Source organism: Nymphaea colorata, chromosome 2 (assembly GCF_008831285.2).
Source record: "Nymphaea colorata isolate Beijing-Zhang1983 chromosome 2, ASM883128v2, whole genome shotgun sequence".
NCBI lineage: Eukaryota > Viridiplantae > Streptophyta > Magnoliopsida > Nymphaeales > Nymphaeaceae > Nymphaea > Nymphaea colorata.
Window position 1 is genome coordinate 8,749,329 of NC_045139.1, and position 21,926 is coordinate 8,771,254.

The 21,926-nt window shown below is 37.5% G+C and overlaps 2 protein-coding genes across 12 annotated transcripts in view; both read left to right on the top strand.

Annotated features, from left to right (window-relative positions):
• The window catches only part of LOC116247818 (serine carboxypeptidase-like 8), a 62,778-nt gene that overhangs the window by 40,504 nt on the left and 348 nt on the right, over positions 1-21,926 (top strand). For 2 of the 10 annotated variants that reach the window (XM_050076173.1, XM_050076177.1), the window contains exons 11-13: positions 15,970-16,088; positions 16,958-17,071; positions 21,459-21,504. In XM_050076173.1, coding sequence (XP_049932130.1) covers positions 15,970-16,088; positions 16,958-17,071; positions 21,459-21,504 — 279 coding nt within the window. Of the gene's footprint in view, positions 1-1,901; positions 1,948-2,550; positions 2,725-15,969; positions 16,089-16,957; positions 17,072-21,458; positions 21,505-21,926 lie in introns of those variants that run through there. The other 8 variants (XM_050076170.1, XM_050076174.1, XM_050076172.1 and 5 more) reach the window with 5 other exon arrangements.
• LOC116247407 (serine carboxypeptidase-like 15) lies at positions 9,733-14,126 on the top strand. 2 transcript variants are annotated; one of them, XM_050076178.1, is made up of 8 exons: positions 9,733-9,946; positions 10,310-10,455; positions 11,034-11,110; positions 11,219-11,340; positions 12,212-12,316; positions 12,413-12,450; positions 12,549-12,647; positions 14,087-14,126. In XM_050076178.1, exons 1-6 carry the CDS (start codon positions 9,807-9,809, stop codon positions 12,447-12,449), a joined length of 627 nt encoding a protein of 208 aa, XP_049932135.1. In that variant the 5' UTR covers positions 9,733-9,806; the 3' UTR covers position 12,450; positions 12,549-12,647; positions 14,087-14,126. The 2 variants fall into 2 exon arrangements, with proteins under 2 accessions (XP_049932135.1, XP_049932136.1); XM_050076179.1 differs by lacking the exons at positions 12,413-12,450; positions 12,549-12,647; positions 14,087-14,126 and having other exon boundaries at positions 11,214-11,340; positions 12,212-12,224.

Below are 21,926 nucleotides of genomic sequence, written 5' to 3' on the forward strand. Positions count from 1 at the left end.
TTAGGCTTCATGAAATTCTTGACGCATGTTTCCTCATAATTATCATCAAATCTTACTCGTACATCGAACATGTATTAGGAAGAAACCGCTCTTTAAGACTGATAATTTGATTGGCATTTTCAAAGTACTCTATATTAACTGTAGATGGATGAAGGTAAAGGGGAATCAAGTTATATATATGTTGTTATATCCTCCTAAGGGTCTGTTTGGCAAATGAATAGTTTGTAACTATTTCGTAAATCTGTCCCAACAGTTGAACATATTCATATAACACTTTTTAATGTGTTCCATGAATATGTCTCAATCATTGAGTCATATTCATGGAATAGTTTGTATTGTTTTGCTTATCAAATGGACCCTGAGAGTCGCGGCCAATGTCCATCTTTTTAGGATATTAGAGCCTAATTTGATTTGTTGGAGTTGAAGATAAATCTCTTTTGGTTTAGATTGTTGATGTCCACATATACTCTAGATTTATGCAAGGAGTCTATAGTGTTTCTTGGTAAGCTGCCTAGAATAGTTGCCCAAAAGGGAATGAGGGATTTTAGATGGTCTTCTAATAACTCTGGGATTGAGGAACAGGGTCTTCAGTAAGAGGAGATGGTGGAGGTGGCGATTGTATTAGAGGGAAGCTATAACCCTCAATAAATGTTTCTAGTATATCACTTTGAAAGTTATCTAAACAATTAGTATAAGTGCTTTTATAAGTCACTGGAAGGGATTTATTCTTATCTTTAGTAAGATGAAGGAATCTTGTGATGTGCCAATTAAACAAGCAAATGTTGCAGTCATTATCAGCTGGTTTTCTAATAAAGGTAAGATGGAGGAAATGTGCCATTGAAGAGAAAGTGGTGGGAGCACATAGTAAAGGAAATGATGAAAAATGGGGTTGTTAACAAGGAGGTAAACAGGTAAGCTGGGAAATGCCAAGGAATTTGACACTACAAGTGAAGTGCAGGCAGAAAAAGAGGGGTGGATCTACCATCATCACCTCCATTACTGTATCACCAAGGTTGGGTTTGCCCTACCGAGGAAAGTTACATGAGACCTGCAACACCTTACTCCAAATGACCTTAGATTATGACAACAATTAGCCAACTGAGAATTGTTAATTCTTAGGTGCTATTTGGAAACAGTAATACATTGTTATTGTCCAATGAATCTACCCCAAAAAATGAGACAGATTCATAAAACAATGTAATAAGCGCTATCATGAATCTGCCATATTTTGTGGGACAAATTTATGAGACAATGACAATGATTTTTGTCAAACAGCCCCTTACTCATTGGGTATTCAATAATAGGCATTGTTTTTGGATGGGAAGATACTTAGCTGCAACTAGCTAAACAGGTCAGTGGAGCCATCATCAGTATCTGACCTCAAGCATAATTGGAAAAGCATAATATATTGTGTGCGCAAGTTGCCTAATTGGAAAAACATCAAAGATGTGTTTGGATGATACCTTCAAAAACTCAATTTTGCATACAACTGGTTTCGCAGAAGCAATTGTTTGTGAGATGAGGTTTGGATGACATAATGAAAACTTGGTTTTGTGGAAAATGGGTTTTGGCGAATTCAATTTTCACATCATCCAAACACATGCTGAACCTGGTTTTAAAGGCATGGCTGGCGAAATTCCCATGTGTTGTAGATGGCTGAGTTAAATGTTTTTGTAAGACATTCCTTACCATGGGCATACAACAGCGACACTAGGTTTGTTTCATATGAGCACATTTGATATGCTAAGGACGTTTTTCCATCAACCCATCGGTGCCCCATATACTTAGTTTGACACCATATGAAAAACTTTCTTTGCTGTTCGACTTGTTATATTTTGCATGTTAACTCAAAATAGACATTTTGCCTGACAGCATACTAATGAAAAATTTTGGATTTACAGATACACAATGAAGTATGCACCAAACGTCACATATGCCACAGTCAAGGTATGGCTTTCCTCTCGACTTTCTCACAATGTAGTGAAAATAACAGACAATGCCCACAGCAACTAGGTGGGATTAATACTGGGTCTTGAGTCTCTATTCTTTCCTTAATACCAAAGCAGGGGAAAAACTCTCTCTATGTGTGTGCGTGTGTGTCCAGTTGGGTGGTTTTCATGCATGCTGCATGAAAGTAGACAAAATCATCAATAGAATTTTACCACATTTTTCTCATCTTCCAAGACAGAATCTCACCATAACTTTTGTGAATCATTTGCTCCCTAAATCAAGCGTGGATAAGTTTTTCTGGAATGTGTGAGCGGTTGAAACCCAGTTAGACTTGATCAAAAATGAACCACTCTGCAAGTTTGGCTCACCCTTTTAATTGCCACATCCAGTGGCTGACTCAAGTCATTAGTTCAAGTACATCCAAAAAAAGGAAAGGGAAATCTAAATTGGGCTTGGTCTGGCTTAAGAGGGTCAAGCCACTCTTCCAGACAAGTCAAGCTTTGGACTGAAAGAGTTTGGACTTAATCCATGTTGGAAAATTATTAATTTGTCATTGATTGCGTTATTTATGTGAGTGAATTGATTATGCAATTTTTGTAGGGAGGAGGCCACACTGCCCCAGAGTACCGTCCCAAGGAGTGCTACCACATGTATGAGAGGTGGCTTACAGGAAAATCGTTATAGCATCTCTTTCAAGAAATATTACTACTTTTATTTGACTCTTCAACTTTCATTTGAATAATTTCAATATGCATGTCTGTTAAATGTCTATTATATTCTAAGCGTCCATGTGTTGGTGCTTTATAATGTTGAGCCTCTCTCTCTCTCTCTCTCTCAACAAACCATTATCATAAAAAACCAGCTTAAAAAAATTGTTTAGCTCAGATGAAAAACCGGTTTTTTATGTTCTAGATGTCAAAAGTGAAAAAAAAAGCCAAAAAGTAAAAAAAAAATCAACTTTTTCATGTTTTTTGGGCATTTTTTATTTCTGCAAATTATTTTCACTTTTTTTATATTTTATTTTGATGTTTACTTTTTAGTTTTTATTGATTTTTTTAAAAATTTGTCGATATTTTTCTAAAATTTTCTATTTTGTCCTATTAAACTTTGCCATATTATATTGGAGAAATACATCACTGTTTGAAACCTGTAACCGAAATTTATGACAAAGCTGCAAACTAAGAGCTTGCCGCTAAGTCCTCATAAAAAGAATTCATGAAGTTGGTCAAACATATTGGAGACCAGCTGTGAAAGGATTCCAGTGAATGGAACAAATTGGAGAAAATTTAACTGGCGATATATTGAATCAAAATCAGTCAAAATCAAAACGCCATAAACAGGATGATTGTGAATAAATGTATACAAATTGATAGAGACTGTCTTTAGTGCTGTGAGTTAACGATTGTGACAATGGTACGAAGAACACTATCGTCATTTTGTGAGATAATGAGTGTTTATTAATTATGTGGGACACCTAGCGTGTGTCGATAGTGTGAAATAACAAATTGTCTCTGTAACAAGTGTTTGAAAATGACAAGGTGTCGACAGTGTTAAATAATGAGTGTCTATTAATGGTGTGAGACAACAAGTGTTTGAAAGTGAAAGGTGTCGATAGTGTTAAATAACGAGTGTCTATTAATGGTGTGAGACAACGAGTGTCTATTAATGGTGTGAGACAACTACTGTCCGTTAGAGGTGGTAAATAACTATCATCTATTGGTAGTGTGATATAACAAGTTTTTGTTAATAGTGTGAGATAAGGAGGGTCAATTAATTGTGTGAGATAATCAGTGTTTGAAAATAGAAATGACTGTCTTTTAATGGTGTGAAATAACCACTATTGTTAGTGGTGTTGCATAATGACCGTTTGTTAATGGTGTGAGATAATAAGGGTAATATCCAGTGATCTCCTCCTTTTTTTTCCCCACTTTCACCTCTCTCTCTCTTTCTCTCTCTCTATCTCTCTCTCTCTCTCTCTTTGCTCATTTAAGGCCATTCTTCTTATGAAATGTGAAGAAATACCAACAAGTATTCCTTGTGTATCAGTTTTGGCAGAAGAACCATGTTATGGCTTCTAGATATGTTGTTGCATGTGCCAGCCAAATCAAGCAGCCACTCAACACTCATTAATTTGGGTACACCCTTGACAAAATTGTAATAGGAAGTTTAGTTTTGTTTGCTTAAAACTATTTAATGTTTCTTTAATTTTGCATATATTTATAAAAAGTGCCTTGATGAATTAAACCCATTATATGGAAGAAACTTCAGCTTCATGAGCAAAGTCCAAATTTCTTTCATATTAAATCCTGATGAACCCATTTGACTGATTGGATAGGCAGATCTATGAAAGCCTAGTTTTTTGAAGTTACTCATTTAGACTGTGAAAGTGGGCACATGATGCTTTGTTGATGGGTGTCTGACTCCCCATCTGGGTTCTGAAACAGCCCTGAACCCCACGGCAAAGAAAAAGGAAGAAAGCCTTCAGTCCGTGCATGTTGTCTCCTCCATTTGATTTAGAGAAACATAAGGAACTTATGTACAACCTTTAAATGGAGGCATATGGCTATTATCTTTCCTACATGTGGGCAAATGATGGGATAGTGAGAGAAACACCACACATTCGAAAGGTACCATTATGTTGTTGTTGTTGCTGTTATTGTTTATGGTTCTTCTTTTATGAAGAGAGTATGCCGTTTTATTGATCACACAAATTCGAATATGTATGCATGTCCAAATTAATGCAATAATCATTGTCATGACCCTTACTGGTCTTTTCTCAGTAGCCGAAAGGGTGAAACTTGGTCCAAGTTCTCGAAGGAGCAGCTAGCAGTAAACTCAGGAAGCATGCATACATAAACGAGTGATGTATGCATTTATAAACACTAGTGATCCATGCATTATTTATTTCATATATATAGTTTTTGAGTTGACACTAAGATCTGATTGTGCATCCAGATTTTCTTCTGCGGATTATGTTAGGCAAAATATAATTTTTAGCCGGGTGAGGATCGGATAAAATTGCAATTTTTGTAGTTTTTTTTCCTTAACTGAACACATTATAATTCTAACATTTGAATCACTGACTTTATTTCCAGGCCGCAGTTTTCCTAGGTTGCCCTTGAAACGCCGTGGAACTAAGACACTCCATGTCCAAGCGAATGAACCTAGTGCACTACTAAGACGCCCGCGTAAGGTTTAACACGCAGTGAGCCGCTCTTTTCTGTTTGCCTCGGACGCAACTTTCTCTCTTCGTTGAAGAGTATTTTTGTCCCTGTTCAAAAGAAACTTTTCCCTACTTGGATTTTATCCTTATAGAAGGTGTTGCTTTTCAGTGAAGGGCATGTCTATCTCTTTGGCCCTATGTTTTCCATACTTTAATTTCAAACTACATATAATTTAAGGGATGCCCTACCAACTTTTTATTGGGAATCCATGAATTCAAAACATAACTGAATTTCGCACCGAAAGTCTGGTAGGTTGGTGAGTGCACTTGTGGGTCCTATTTCTTTGGATTCTAAACAGTGGCAGAGGCTACTTTTTAATGAAAGAGAGTAACCACAAGTTCACCTACTTCCTCATGTAGCTTTGGACTCCAGGGCAAGACAGAAAGAAAGAGGGAAGGTTTCAGCCTATTATTACCCATGAAGCAGGACTCCTTTTTGTTTACCTAAAAACTTTCTTCAGATCCAGCTTCAAGCTGTATAAGAAAGAGCCGTTTCTTGACACTAGGAAATATATATATATATATATATAGAGAGAGAGAGAGAGAGAGAGAGAGAGAGAGATTGGTGCAAAATAGGGTCATCGAAAAGAATCATCATCCTGCTTAAGCTCAAAAGCAGAAATGAAAAATAGGGCCATTGAAAAGGGAAAACAAAGCCGCTCATTATCCTCGATGGTGCAAAACGGACACGTCAAATATAATGCCAAAGCTGAGCTTGCGAACATCAATGGTTGCAAACGTGTATATGACAGATATTGTTTGTAGTATTCCATACTGCCCACCAGGTGGTAAAAAAACCAGCATCTCCACAACCGATGGTCCTCCTTGCGATGCTCAGGACCCCTGATGATATGAAGGCATACTGATCCTCTCCTGCCAACTTATGGCAAGAGATCCAACCGGTTTTCAAATTCTTGACTTCCCTCAACTTGAAACTCTTACCTGGAATCGATAGCTGGACAGGTGGGTGGAAGGGTTAGATCTTCAGCTCAACCATATGGGAAACCAAAAAATGCAGCTCGGCTGTACATGGCTGGCAAAGTTACAACGTCGAGTAGCCGACATAAGTTAGATATGCATTTATGGAAGTTGTTCCTTCCCAACCTGCCCTCTGTCTCATATTCAATGCTCTCTTTAAACTATTTATATATATTTATATATACACAAACTGATAGAGCCTTGCTCCGGATAGGTCTGATGCTTTCCTACAGTCGATTATATCCCCAAGATCTCTTGAGGTGCCTAAGGCAAACCTAAAGAAGGACAAACTCAACGAAAACCTACTACAAGAAATGCTAACGGGCATGAAGACAAACAACGCAATTAAAACAAACTAAACTAAACTGAATGGAATACGGAAAAACAACCACTAGAAATAGAGCAATGAAGATGATAATGTCTTGCAGCCGGGTCTTAGGCCAAGGGTCTCCGAAAAACCGCAAGAACAATAGAAACAAACAGATGTAAATAAGCAAAGACAAAATGTAATCCAAATAACTCTACAGAAATCAAGGAGAATACCGGACTGGGCTAACTCAGAAGAGACCTCGGGATGAATTCCAGTCCCTGGGTATTGCAGCAATGCAGGAGGAGAAAGCCAATTCTGAAGAGAACTTCTGCCGGCGTTCTAGAATTGCCGCGGAACGACGTCTTGCGGATGGTGCGATGCGGGCTTCGTCGCGAATGGGGTCGCGTCTGCAGGCGAGAGGGAGCGCCTAGCTGTGAGGAAGGCGCCAAGGGAAGTTTGCTGCTTGTCGATGAGTGCTTGGCCGCCGGTGTAAGGAAACAAACTCGGTCTAGAGCTTGGGGAAGGTCCTAGCTACAGTTGTGACGAAGAGCTCGGTCTAGAGCTCAGACTGCACCTATAGTGTGGCTGGCTAGGGTAGGTTCAGTTCAAGTGGGCTTGGTAAGGTTAGACTAGGTTAGATCACTTGGGTTTAGTTGTCTAGGTTTAGGTTTAGTAGTAGGCTAAGTAATTGAACTGAGAGTATAATCAAAATAATCAAAATTAGGATTAGGGTAGGCAATGGTTGAAGAGGTCGGACGTGGGGGCTACCTTCCCCAAATGTACAAAGGGAGGCAAAGAATCCTTACCTCATGTTAGTTAGTGGCAAAATTGTCGATTTTTCTCTTCTGGCAAATCTTTACCTCACCAACAAAAAAACTTGGCTTGTTTTTTTTATTATTGTCAAGAATCCTTTTAAGTATAGTTTCTAGAAAAATTTTACACACATGCACACACACAAATAATGTTACCTGCCTTTTTAAGGCCGCCTACACAAGTCTTAGCCCCTCTTCAAATTTTTTTTTTAAATTTACATGTAAATTTTAAAAAATTTCATTTGTCTTATATACAAATTTTAAAAAATAAAATTTTAGCCCTTGTTAAAATTTAGAAAGAGAGAATCTTGAAATCCTGAAATTGGAACGCCTAATTTAAAATTGGTAGACGTAAAAAAATCTTGAAATCCTGCTACTTCTCTTGCTTCTACCACATCAAATGCCTCACTCAAACCTCTGCTCTTGCCACAGACACATAAAACGCCGCAGAAACGCCGCAGAAGAAGAAGAAGAAGAAGAAGAAGAAGAGGAACCCCATTCTCGTTGTCAGATAGGAAAATGAAAGAGCGAAAACATCGGTAAAAAATCCACTCATCCGACGGCTTCGCCTCTTTCAAAACCCTAAACCGAAGCACGCGGAGAGAGAAGTAGGGAAAAAGACCGACGGTCGGGGGTCTTTCTCCGGCGCAAAAGGAAGAAGACAGTGGTGATGGCGTCCTTGTTGATCATCGTCCGTCCGACTCCATTGATCATCGGCCGCCGGTGGATGGATAGAGGAGGAGAAGGATACGGTGAAGAGAGGAGAGCGTAGGAATTGATGAGGGAAAATGGGTTTCACTCGATGCCAAGAGAGGGAAGCACCCAACTTTCTGGTGGAACGAGAGAGAGAGAGATTACCGACAAAGTGGAAAATGCAATAGCAAAACTACAAACAAAAAGATCCGAGAGAGGGAGAGATTGGTAATACGGCAGGAGACAAAATCAGATCCACTTAGAAAAATTAATTTTTTTTTCATAACATTGTGCACATAATCTTAACAGTGGGGAATCGTGTTAAGTTAGTTATTTATTGATTTTAATAATGTTTCTGAATGATAAATAATTGAATGGTTTTCCTAGCATCAAAATGTCAATAGTAAAAAAATCAAACTTTTGTATAAAAATAACTGAAAATAAACATCATTTATAATATTTATGAACATCTTAGGATCGTCTTTTTTTGACAATATTATTGAACATAAACTTAAGAGGTTTGGTTTTTGTCGTTTGTGTAAGTGGGATGGTATTTATCAATCTTTCTCTCTCTATAATATGTATAGAGAGATGGTGGATGTTGGCTTAAGGCGAGGGAGGGCATCGCGTTGGGTATCCGACAGGTAGTGGTACCTAGCCCGACTCAACTGGATTGGACTTGATAAGATTTTCTTAATACATATTTCATTAAGTTTTAATAATAGTTTATTAAAAATATATATTTTTTAATTTAATCAAGCTAGTCACAGGCCAAGCTCGAGCTCAGATTTTATGTGTGGGGCCGAGCCTGACCCAACTCCTTATCAGCTGGGCCGGCCCAATGCCGTTGGTTGTTCTTCAAATTGAAACCAATGTTCAACTACTAAGCTTTTTATCTATTGGGCACAAAAAAACTGTCGGCAGAGAGTAAGCTGTGTGCGCCAGCACCACCCTGCGCACACATATAATATACATCAAAAAGGAAAAAAATGTTGGATTAGAGTATTTTGGTGATTTTTAAAAAATGTTCTTTTTTATATATTAATTATTTATTACATTTCTTTGTCCTTATAAAAAGTTTTTTTTTTTACTGATTGGGGGTATTTTGGTCATTATACTATATTGCATAAACTTCATGCACTTGGGGATGCATAAAACCAGCTTAGCGTATATGCTTCTCCTAGTACAGACTATGCAAGCAAGCAAGTATGCATCAAAGGAGGGTTGAAACACCTTTGAAATTTTTTATAAAATAATGTATATTCTAGACTCTTGTTAACATTTCACAATTTCTTTCTATCATTTTAAAAAATTTATCTTTTATTTTAAAGCAGTATTTTTTGTTATTACATACTCCTGTGCATAATTTTTGGTGAACAGGCACATAAATATTCACCAACGTGTACTGTCATGTGTGTCTGTCTTTAGCGAAACAAAAGGAGGCCCACATGGTATGTATGGGCGATTATGGTTCATGACTAAAATATCTTTAGTTTATATTGAAAAAAAAAAAAAACCATTTATAAGACAAAATTGAAAATAAAAAAAATTATTAAAAACATTTTTAACAAATTATCAAAAGGTCCTTCTCACCTTTACTGCTCAACATTTTCTCTTTTTTATCACCTTCCCACTGTTTGTCCGACCTACTTGGAAGACTGACAAGCAGGCTGTTAGTTGAGATCAAAAAAATCTTGCACATTTTTCTTGAGTATACATGCCCCTACCTTGGCAGTACAACACTCTTTGGAGGCTATCAACTTCTTGTTAAAATGCAGAAATGAACTGCTGCTGCTAGAGCTCTACGAAAAATTAAGCATTTGAGGCTATCTAGCTTGCAATGGCTCAACCCTGCTTCCTTCTGGTCTTGGGCTTCCTTTCCTTATTTCTAATAGGCTGCTCCAAGTATGTTCTTGGGGAGGAGAAGGTAGCGATATTGCCTGGCTATGATGGTGAACTTCCTTTGGAGATGTACACTGGGTAAGTTCTTTTTGCTTCCCTCTTGAGATGATGCTTGATTGGAGTCCTTTTCTAGTGTGGAGAACACCAACCTACACATGTAAAGGTTGAAGCAAAGCAAAGGTGTTCCCTTCAGGCATCAAAAGCAAGTCTGATACCTTACAAGAATAAAGAAAGTGGGTGGAAGTTTCGGCTCTTTTCTTGGCAAGTAGGAGTTATGGTAATGTAAGAAATTCTAGTGTTGTCTTTTGATACTTGACCATTTAAAACTAGGCCTAAGCTGTGGTTTCTCCATTATTTTCAACTGATCAATTGTCTCCTTTAAAGAAAAGAGATTAATTTACTTGGTTTTATATTTTATCTCTTGCTTTTGTCTTCAATTAGGTACATAACCGTGAACGAGTCAACTTCAAACAACTTCTTCTATTACTTCGTGAAATCTGAAAGGAACGCAACAGAGGATCCTCTCATACTCTGGTTAACAGGAGGTCCTGGCTGCTCCGGCTTTAGCGGCCTTGTCTTCGAGATTGGTAAGCAAAATCTTCTTGCAGAATGACTAAAATAGATTTTCTTGCAACGACTGATTTTCAGTTTTCTCTAAGGTTTAGCTAAAAGAATATAGTGCCATCCTCTCAATATTTGTGTGAAAGCCCTTTTGTCATTACATTTTTCCTGTCCCCCTCTTGTTATTGTGTACCAAAACCAAATTGACAACCGATCTGAGCCGTCCAATCTTTAAATCGAATGGCGCAAATGGTCTGTCGGGACTTGACGGAGTCTGACGGACCCGCTGGCAAAACGCTGGGTGGTGGCGGCATAGATGGGCGGATTATTTCACCCATCTTCCCCCACCCTCCCTCTCGCCACTAAACCAAAGATGCGGATGACGCTGCTAGCGGCCCTTGTTTAGTATAAGTGGGAGAACAATCTTTAACTAAAAAAAGCAAGGCATCATTTTAGCCATCCGATCTAAGAATAGAATGGCTCATATCAGTTGTTGATGAGTTAGAGTCATATATATATATATATATATATATATGTGTGTGTGTGTGTGTGTGTGTGTGTGTGTGCACCATATGCTGAAATTATGATGATGTATTGGTTGAAGGTCCTTTGAAATTTAAGGTAGAAGAGTACAACGGAAGCCTGCCAACCTTAGAGTATAATCCTTACTCATTTACCAGGGTATGTGTTGCAACCTTCTTAAGCCATATATATATATATATATATATATATATATCGACTTCCTAAAAGCTTATGCCTTACTAATCTGAATCTAACATGACAGTGCAGATCGCAAGCATAATCTTCGTAGATGCACCAACGTTCACCGGTTTTTCATACTCAAATTCTACTGCAGATCACATTACTGGGGATTTCAAGAATTTTGAAGAAGATTATGTGTTCCTAAAAAAGGTGTGTGCATTTGTTGTCGATGAGAAAAGGCACACATGAGTTGAGTTACGAAACTATTTTATCTAGTTTTCAGATGAGTCAACACCCTACCTTCTCTCTTTTTACATGATATTTAGCTGCAATTCTGTGTTTTGTGGTGACCATCCTTTTTGTAACACAGAAAGTTGATGTTACTGAAAGACTAGCCACCAAGACCCCCATACATTTCCCAACCCAGTTAGGAATACTCTCATGTCTATTAATGCTAACCGCATGGTTTGCTATATGAAATTACATTAAGGGCAGGAGTACGTGTTTGACAAGAACGGCTGCAGGTTATGAGAACATGGTATTAGCCTTGCTCGAGCCAGTGTGCAACCACTTGGCAATGGCTCATCATCGTTTTCCTGGTCGATAACTAGTTCAGGATCATCTGTTCTTATTAATTTTCAGATAAACTCCCATTTTGAAACTAACAAACTTGTTGGCTATAAACATGAAATAGACATGAGAATTCCAAAATTTAAAAAAAAAAATCCTAGTATTTCGTACTTATAGTTTTTCCACTCTTATGTAAAGAAATTAAATGGGAATAATTTAACATTGCTAATAAATAAGAGACCTTTCAGAATTTTTACAACGGGCGGAGGGGAATTATAAGTTGGGCAGGCCAAAACCCTTGTTGTTATGTCCCCAAACCTGAGATTGGCAGCCTTTTAGCTACTGAAAGACGAAAAACAGGAATTCTAGCTTCTATAAGCAACAGAACTGTCTCCTGCTTCACTTAATTCCACCATCTCCAACATCAAATTCTATTCCCACCAATGATAAACGAAGCGAATCCCATAATCCAGTCCTTTTATTTTTTATTGGTATGATTTTTTTTTATGCAGTGGCTCGAACAGCACCCAGAATTCCAATCAAACCCACTATACGTAGCTGGAGATTCCTATTCCGGCTATATCATTCCTCCTCTGACCTACAAAATAGCAACAGGTCGGTTCTCTCCCTCTCTCTCTCTCTCTCTCTCTCTCTCTCTCGTTATATATATATATATATATATTCTCTTACAAGTTGCTTCTGCCATTGCAGCAATGGAGGATGGTACAGGCACCATTTTCAATCTTAAGGTTTGTGCTTCCCTGGTTTTCAGTCTCCAGATCAATTTCAATGAGAGTGACTAATATCTAACGCAGCCGCTGGCATCTATGCTGATAATTGAATCTAGGGCTACATGTTGGGGAATCCATTGACAGACTACAATTTTGACGCTTCTATAGTGCCATTTGTCTATGGGATGTCACTCATCTCGGAAGAACTGTACCAGGTACATACCCTAAGCCACTCCCGCCCTCGGGGGTCCGAAGCTGTGTTGCTATTAATTGGGTCCGAAGCTGTGTTGCTATTAATTACCTTTGGTGCAATTAGGATGCCTGAGGAACTCACCCACTCACTCATCTTTGTTATTTTCGAGTGAGCATGTGGGATCTACCTTCTAGGTAGAGAGATAAGTTTTCACCCAACCTCTTATTTCTATAGCTTTACGGTACGCAGCTGCTATCGGTGTCTCGAGAAGTCACCTGACGGCACTTCAATTTGTGAATCGGTAACCTTATTTTTTACCACACAAGAAATTGATGTCTGTGACACTCAAACTAATTATAGCAAAAAATAGTTTTAAAAGAAAAAAAGAAACCAAAAGAGGCATTTAAAAGAAAATTCCAAACTAAGGACACATTATAATTAAAGCAATCTTGTATTGACCGTCGGACCAGGTAATCAAACGCCGGGTTCTCAACGAAGTTCAAATGTTTCATTCTCGGACCAACCATTCAACTCCCACAGGAATCCCCACCTTGGGCATGTAAGGGCTTTTTTGTCTTTTTAATAGGTGGGTGCATTTAGACATCCTGCTGGGGTGAATTGTGAGTTTTTGTGATTGAAGGCATTGTTGTGAATTCATGAAGGCTGTTTGGTCATTAAGTTCAATAGCAAGGGCCCTCGTTAGCCACCAATGGGAACATGAGGGGCATTTTTGTCTTTATAAAAAAGTGAAGGCATTTTGTAACTTTCCTCTTTGGAATTTTGCCTTCAAAAAATTTCATGTTGACAGAAATGATTTAATTTAAATAAGAAAAAAAAGTTTTTTTTTTAGAGGTAAAAGGAAAACTCAAAAAGGTGAAAAGACTAAAAAAGAACATATTTTTTCAATAATTTCAAAAAATACTCCCTTTTTTTAGCAGGCAACATTTTTTCTGCCATTTGTCGAATGGGAGGGTGAGTTGTATGGTCCTCCCCTATAAATATTCATTCAAGGAAAAAATATGATATTTTGGAGATTTTCTTTTAAATCTCTTTTTTAGTCTTTTAATCTTTCTTATCTTCCTTTATAAGTGCCTCCTTTATTTTAGAGACTAAAAGGTAGCCTGATCATTATGCACTCTAGTGCATAATTTTCTCTACATGAAGAGAAATATAGAGATACCGGCTTCGACCGCTCTCTCCTATATAACACAGCAGACCCCATGGAACTGCTTTTTGAACATGACCGCAAGCCAAGAGACCAGTTGTTGGAATGGCACTTATGATCATATGATTAATAGTAATTCAAACATTCTCTCCATGACGATTGACGATTACATGATAGGCAAGATTGTGCTTAACGATAATTAATCTCAATGAGTCACTACCCTTCAGAGTCATCTTTACCGTAAGATCAATTGCTTATTTATTTTCTGCTCTGTGGCCGGGAGTCGTGGCATTTAGGCGACGAAGAAGAGCTGCAATGGGCAATACTACCATCCGTCAGACGAGAACTGCATCAAAAATATTGACCTTATAGATGAGGTGAGACAATTGTTCATCTTTAACAAAATATTTCTTAGTTTTGGATTAGTTTGTCCGATGATCAATGTGGGTGGCATTCGATCGTTTAATCTCCTTCCTTGCTGGTTGCAGCTGATTGCAGACATCAACCCCCCGCAAATACTGGAGGTCTACTGCGGTAGCATATGGTCGCCGAAGCAGAAACCAAGGCTCGCAACCAGACGTGCATTCTATGAGTTTCAGCCAATCCACCGTTTCCCATCAAACGTTCCTCCCTTACTGCAGGGTATCTCTCTCTCTCTCTCTCTCCTGACGCTAACACATTCGCTAAAAATGTAACACATTCGCTAAAAATGTAGCAGAAGCCATTCTTTGTTTTTCCTTTGTCATTCAATATACAATCCTCTACTCTTTTTAGATTCTAAAGCTTTTCTTCAAGTAAAAGGGCAAGGCAAACAAGTACCTCCTCCATGAGTGTTCTTGCCTCCAAAGTAAGTCTGGCACCCGGCCAGGTACTGCCAACTTGAATATAAGATCTAATTTAAAGACAGTACTACTGCACTATTGCACTATCAACTTGATGTTACACTTCATATAGCCCAAAGTAATTGGAGCGGGCCAATGGAAATCATTAAGCCTGGCCATCGGACCGGTCCAACACTCGAAACTTGAGCCTGAGTTTGGCCTGGGCTTGACCCGATTAAATTAAAAATGTTTAAACTAATATATAAATATAATTAATTGTAATAAAATATTATAATTATATATATAAATCAATAAAATATGTATTCAAAAAGTTCTTATCGGGCCGAACTAGGTTTAGTCGGGCTCACTTGGGCCGGCCTGATAACTTGTCAGGTCGGACTGGTGCCTTCTTTTCAGGGTCGAGTCAGGCCGAGTACTTGACCTGATGTCCAACCTTAGAATGATATGAGATTACCAAACATATATATACCAAAAAAGAAAATGGTGGGAGCAGGGTATTTTGCTGTTTATTGTTTCAAAAGAAATGTTATTTTTGGTCTTTTAACTTTTTCAGTCCTTGTGAAAAGACTATTCTCCTTTTTATTGAATAGAGTTATTAAATCCTCTGGTGCACAAATTTTTCAAATTTTTCTGAAGATGCACATAACCGGCTTCGGAATCATACTGACACCATGAGATCTTCAGGACCGCCCATCCAACCAGCTGCGATATGCTCAAATGAAAAATGAGTCACATGAACTGAAAATTATTGATTGCCAACATTAGAGCCAGGCTGCTAAAACTCAAAAGATCAAGTTGAAAATTGGTGATCGTTAACTCACATAAAATGCTAAGAACTTACGGGGAAATGTGCAACAAGAAACTAGCTAGATTGCCAACTAAGTAAACTACTAATCAATTGATCTAAATGCGTGCCTCTGATCATAATGTTAGTCATGGCCGGAATTTTGTTTTCATGGCAAACCATATACAATTATCTGTTGCATGAGTACTTATGGATAAACCTTTAATTGCAGGAGTATGGTTACTACCTTTGCTATATTTGGGCAAACAATGAGACTGTCAGAGAAGCACTTCATGTCCGAAAGGTACTATTCATTTTCTCTCCGTCTGTCTATTACTGACGCCATTTGCGCGTCGGGCAGACAGAAGAAAACGTCACTTCTGTGTGTGTTTTTCCTAGAACACGAAATCGATACAAGATTATGACACGGGAAAAAGACGCTTCTGTTTCAGTAACAATAACCTTTCGTTCTTTGCGTTGGACAGACGGCTTACTCTTTTCAAAAGCAATAGTTTCAACTCACGATTCCCTGGGCCTTCTTGTTTTGATGCAGGGAACAGTGGGCGAGTGGCAAAGATGCAGCAAAAGGTTCGCCTATAACTACGAATTGTTCAGCGTGATAGAGTACCATCATTCCCTCCTTTCCAAAGGCTACCCGGCCCTTTTCTATAGGTTACCATCTTTCTTCCTCTCCTTCTGAGAAATTCTCCAAATCTCTCACAACACATAATGATCAAGTACTATTATTAGTCGAGATCCAAATGGCCTCTCCTCATATATATATATATATATATATATAGTTTATAGTTTATAGTTTATATGTCAGACCACTTATATGAGGAACAAAAACCAAACCTCTTACATTTTGGTAAAAAATTATTTTGAACAAAATATGATCATTTTATTGTGTTTGCAAATACGAATTCAACACAAAACATATATTAGTTCAAGTTGTTTTAACTATAAAATCATGTTAAACTTTAAAATAACTTAGTTTAGTGTGTGTTTTTCTCCAAAACATTCTTAATATCTTCTCTATTTGATTTGATTATGCAAAAAGTTATCTTAACTAACATTTTTGGGTGGTCTTGTTTTTGTCCCTGACTTAGTACGTGTGCGACTAAAATCTGGTAAGTATTCCCAGATTTAGGTGATTAACATAACTTGGAATATTTCATCATATGCTATATAGTTTTTGGATTTGGTCTTTATGTGGATTAACTTTGGAATTTGAATCAGGTTTAGAATTGGTCAACTTTCAACCTAATAAAAAGTTGAAGTGAATGTGATTTCACATCTAAAATGCATTTTGCTCAAACTTTTATAGAACCGACTAATATCTCAGCTGTTATTGGATTTTGATTCAACCATGAAATTAGCCTAAGGTATATTTCCGAGTGTTATTTAAAAAATAACCATTTTGGATTGGATTCGGATTCACCCATATGCAACCTGATTCTAATATGCTGATCATCTTTTTACCTTTCTCTCTCTCTCTCTCTCTCTCTCTCTCTCTCTCTGAACTATGATGAGCTCTCCAGTGGTGACCATGATTCAGTCGTACCCTTCATTGGCACTGAGAGATGGATCAGCTCCCTCAACTTCACGGTGCTAGAGAAATTTCATCCTTGGTTTGTTGAAAACCAAGTTGGAGGGTAAGTCTACTGCTTCTTATTTCTTTGTTATGAACTCACCATTTGATCAAGTTGATTGAATGATTCAATATAGCTTTTGCTCTCCTTTGGGTGGTAGGATGAAATATTCTTATGTCTTTGAGAGGGTTGGCACATTAGACGGAGTGAAAGCTGGTAGGCAGTGAATCTCCGTTTCAATTCTTCAATGTATTAACTCTCTGAGTTGCAAATGGGGAGTCACTCACACACAAATTGAAGCACAATATGCAGCACTCCGAGGCTGAAAACTGACCATGTACCATAGGAGGATGAAGGATTGGGTAGGAGCTTTAGCTTTCCTCTAAGTGGTACAATGAAATACTCCTCGTGCTCACTTATAATGACTCAATACACTATGCATATGAGTCATTGTCCATATGCTTGGCTAGTTGTGACCTCAGGAGGATGTCAAAATCTATATATATGAAGAAATATATACATTATATCAATGAAAAACATGGTCTAATGATTTTATAAACCCACTTTTTTTAATAATATGGCATGTTAATTTTGATCCTTTACAAAATTTGATATATATATTTGTTTCATCAATTGTTCATATTGATTTGGTAATTTTTTATGCATTTACATGGTAGATTAAACTGGCTGAAAATGGCGATCAAATACAGCCAGTGGCCAGCTTCAAAGTTGGATGATGAAATCCACCCTTCATAATTTGATCTTTCTCCTCGAGATCAAAATGCGCGGACAGATTCCTCCTTGTTTAATTGCACAAAATCAGCAAAAAATAATTATAGAAGGTAAGAGGGAAAAATCCAAGAAAGAAACAACATTAAGGCATTAGTGTAGAGGCCTGTCTTTGCAGCATGGGTCCCTATTGGGGCTATCCAACCATAGTATTTTGGTTGTAACACCATGACTTTATTTCTGAAAGATCACCAAGACTTCATTAAACTTTAATTGTTTGCTGCTTTGCCTAGAGCTGAGGATTCCATCTTGTGCAATTGCTCCATATAAAGCTTATGGGAAGGGTTCATGCTCCTCAAATGAGACCAGATATATAACTCCTCTAATCAAATGCATAATATTTTGAATGTCATCTTTTAGGGCTAATTGTTTTATGAATTTACCTCAAAATTTGAGGGAGATAACACTTTTGAAAGTGGTTCATGAATCTACTTCATGTTTTGTGTCATATTTATAAAACAGTAACATATTATTTTATTTGCCAAATGAGGCCTTAGTGGTTACTGGCAGATCTATCCACATAATTGGGCAGATTCATATAACACTAGTTCTATTATTTCATGAATCTACTCAAATTTTGGGACAGACTCATAGGACAATCAATGCCAAACAACCCATTGATACTTTCACTGCTTTCAACAGAACCACCAATGCTTGAATTAGACTTTTTCACAACCATATTTAGAACCTTCTTTTTGCAAAACAAGCTCCAAAATTTTTCACCTTATTGAGCAGGATATGAGTAGGTGATGGGATGTCTTTTGGTTGCTACTGCAGAGTGAACACATGCTAGCTAGACTACTATTCTTCAAGGGTTGTCATGAATTTTTAACTTGTTTTTCAATGTTGGGACCAGGATCAGTGCCCCACTCCTTGACTATGAAGAGTTCCTCATATGTGCTTAAAATATAGCTTCTCTGTTTTTGGTTTTAAATACCTCACAAGATGTTTTTACTAAAAATCTTACGGTCTTCCTTAACAAGCAATCATTCTTCTAAGGATGTTTGTTTCTTAAGAAAGGTAGAGTTTATCTTTAAGGATGTCATCTTTTGTTTCTTAAGAAAGGTACAGTTTATCTTTAAGATGGCACATAGGACTGAAGTTACTTGACATTCAATTGAAGGAGACCTAAGTTATAGATTTTTTCATGCATGATATATTTGTTTTGGCTATTTGTGTCAGAAATTTTTTTATGGTCTACTTTGCACAACTGACGACTTCTTTATTTATTCCGGCATGCATAGGTTGTCATGACATTGTGTTGAACAGAGTTGCCCCCAAGAAGAGCATTTTCGTCGCTTGAGATGATAGCATGGGGCTTTGGCTTTTTTCTTCCACTAAGATTGATTATCATATCTTGCAAATAACATTGCACAAACCAATAGTTTTGAATTGATACAAATTTTTTGCATCACTTGGATTGGGGATCAAATCCATGTAGGTGATATTGATCCTTCCAAGTATATGATTTGATTTAAGGAATGATTTGACCACCTTGCAAACATCTTTTCCTTAATTCCTCACCATTAGTGCAAAAGGTCCCAGAGAACCTATATCTTGAAAGCTTTATAGAATTTTTGTGGCAACCTCCATAATAAATTGGTTCAAACTTCTAAGCGGGAGTCGGCTCTTTGAATGCCACGGTTGGAAGTAATAACAATTTCATTTGTATAAGTTGATCAACATATTTTCGTGGGACATTCATATCGAAAAATGCATGCAAGAACCTTGAACTTTTGTCATGAATCCTTTGAACCAGATAGCTATGCCTTCTTTCTTACACTGCACATTCCTATAAATCTAGAGTTAGATTTGAAACATATATCTTAATGAAAACTGTGAGCTCCTTCTTCAATCTTAGTTCATAGCTCCACAACTCGATGTTATCAAGGTTTGTCTTCGCCAAATCCCTGATGCATGTTTCCTCATAATTATCATCAAGTCTTTTTTGTACATCGAGCGTGTATTAGGATGAAACGTCTCCTTAAGACTGAGAATTTGATTGGTATTTTTAAAGTACTCCATATTAACTGTAGATGGATGAAGGTAAATGGGCATCAAGTTATATATATGTTGTATATCCTCTTAAGGTTTGGCAAATAAATAGTTTGTAACTGTTTCATAAATCTGTCACAAAAGTTGGACATATTCAAGTAATACTTTTTAAGGTGTTTCATAAATATGGCTCAATATTTGAGTCATATTTATGGAATAATTTGTACTTTTTTTGTTGTCGAATGGACCCTGAGAGTCTCCCTGCCAATGTCCATCTTTTCAGGCTATTAGAGCCCAATTTGATTTGTTGGAGTTGAAGATAAATCTCTCTTGGTTCAGATTTTAGATGTCCACAGATACACTAGATTTATGCAAGAGTCTATAGCATTTCTTGGTAAGCTGCCTCTCCTCAATCCTAAAATTATTAGAAGACCATCCAAATAATTAGTACAAGTGTTTTTATGAGACATGGGAAGAGATTTGTCCTTATCTTTTGTAAGATGAAGGAATCTTGTGATCTGCCATTTAAATAAGCGAATGTTGCAGTCATTATCAGCTGGATTCCTAATAAAAGTAAGATTGGAGGAAATGTGCGGTTGAAGAGAAAGTGGCGGGAGCACATAGTAAATGAAGTGATGAAAATGGGGATGTTAACATGGAGGTAAACAGGTAAGTTGGAAAAGCCAAGGAATTTGGCACTACAAGTGAAGCGTGGGTGGAAAAAGAGCTAGCAAGAGGTCGATCTACCATCATCACCTCCATTACTGTATCACCAAGGTTGGGTTTGCCCTGCCAAGGAAAGTTACATGAGACATGCAACACCTTACTCCAAATGACCTTAGATTATGACAACAATTAGCCAACTGAGAATTGTTAATTCTTAGGTGCTATTTGGAAACAGTAATACATTGTTATTGTCCAATGAATCTACCCCAAAAAATGAGACAGATTCATAAAACAATGTAATAAGCGCTATCATGAATCTGCCATATTTTGTGGGACAAATTTATGAGACAATGACAATGATTTTTGTCAAACAGCCCCTTACTCATTGGGTATTCAATAATAGGCATTGTTTTTGGATGGGAAGATACTTAGCTGCAACTAGCTAAACAGGTCAGTGGAGCCATCATCAGTATCTGACCTCAAGCATAATTGGAAAAGCATAATATATTGTGTGCGCAAGTTGCCTAATTGGAAAAACATCAAAGATGTGTTTGGATGATACCTTCAAAAACTCAATTTTGCATACAACTGGTTTCGCAGAAGCAATTGTTTGTGAGATGAGGTTTGGATGACATAATGAAAACTTGGTTTTGTGGAAAATGGGTTTTGGCGAATTCAATTTTCACATCATCCAAACACATGCTGAACCTGGTTTTAAAGGCATGGCTGGCGAAATTCCCATGTGTTGTAGATGGCTGAGTTAAATGTTTTTGTAAGACATTCCTTACCATGGGCATACAACAGCGACACTAGGTTTGTTTCATATGAGCACATTTGATATGCTAAGGACGTTTTTCCATCAACCCATCGGTGCCCCATATACTTAGTTTGACACCATATGAAAAACTTTCTTTGCTGTTCGACTTGTTATATTTTGCATGTTAACTCAAAATAGACATTTTGCCTGACAGCATACTAATGAAAAATTTTGGATTTACAGATACACAATGAAGTATGCACCAAACGTCACATATGCCACAGTCAAGGTATGGCTTTCCTCTCGACTTTCTCACAATGTAGTGAAAATAACAGACAATGCCCACAGCAACTAGGTGGGATTAATACTGGGTCTTGAGTCTCTATTCTTTCCTTAATACCAAAGCAGGGGAAAAACTCTCTCTATGTGTGTGCGTGTGTGTCCAGTTGGGTGGTTTTCATGCATGCTGCATGAAAGTAGACAAAATCATCAATAGAATTTTACCACATTTTTCTCATCTTCCAAGACAGAATCTCACCATAACTTTTGTGAATCATTTGCTCCCTAAATCAAGCGTGGATAAGTTTTTCTGGAATGTGTGAGCGGTTGAAACCCAGTTAGACTTGATCAAAAATGAACCACTCTGCAAGTTTGGCTCACCCTTTTAATTGCCACATCCAGTGGCTGACTCAAGTCATTAGTTCAAGTACA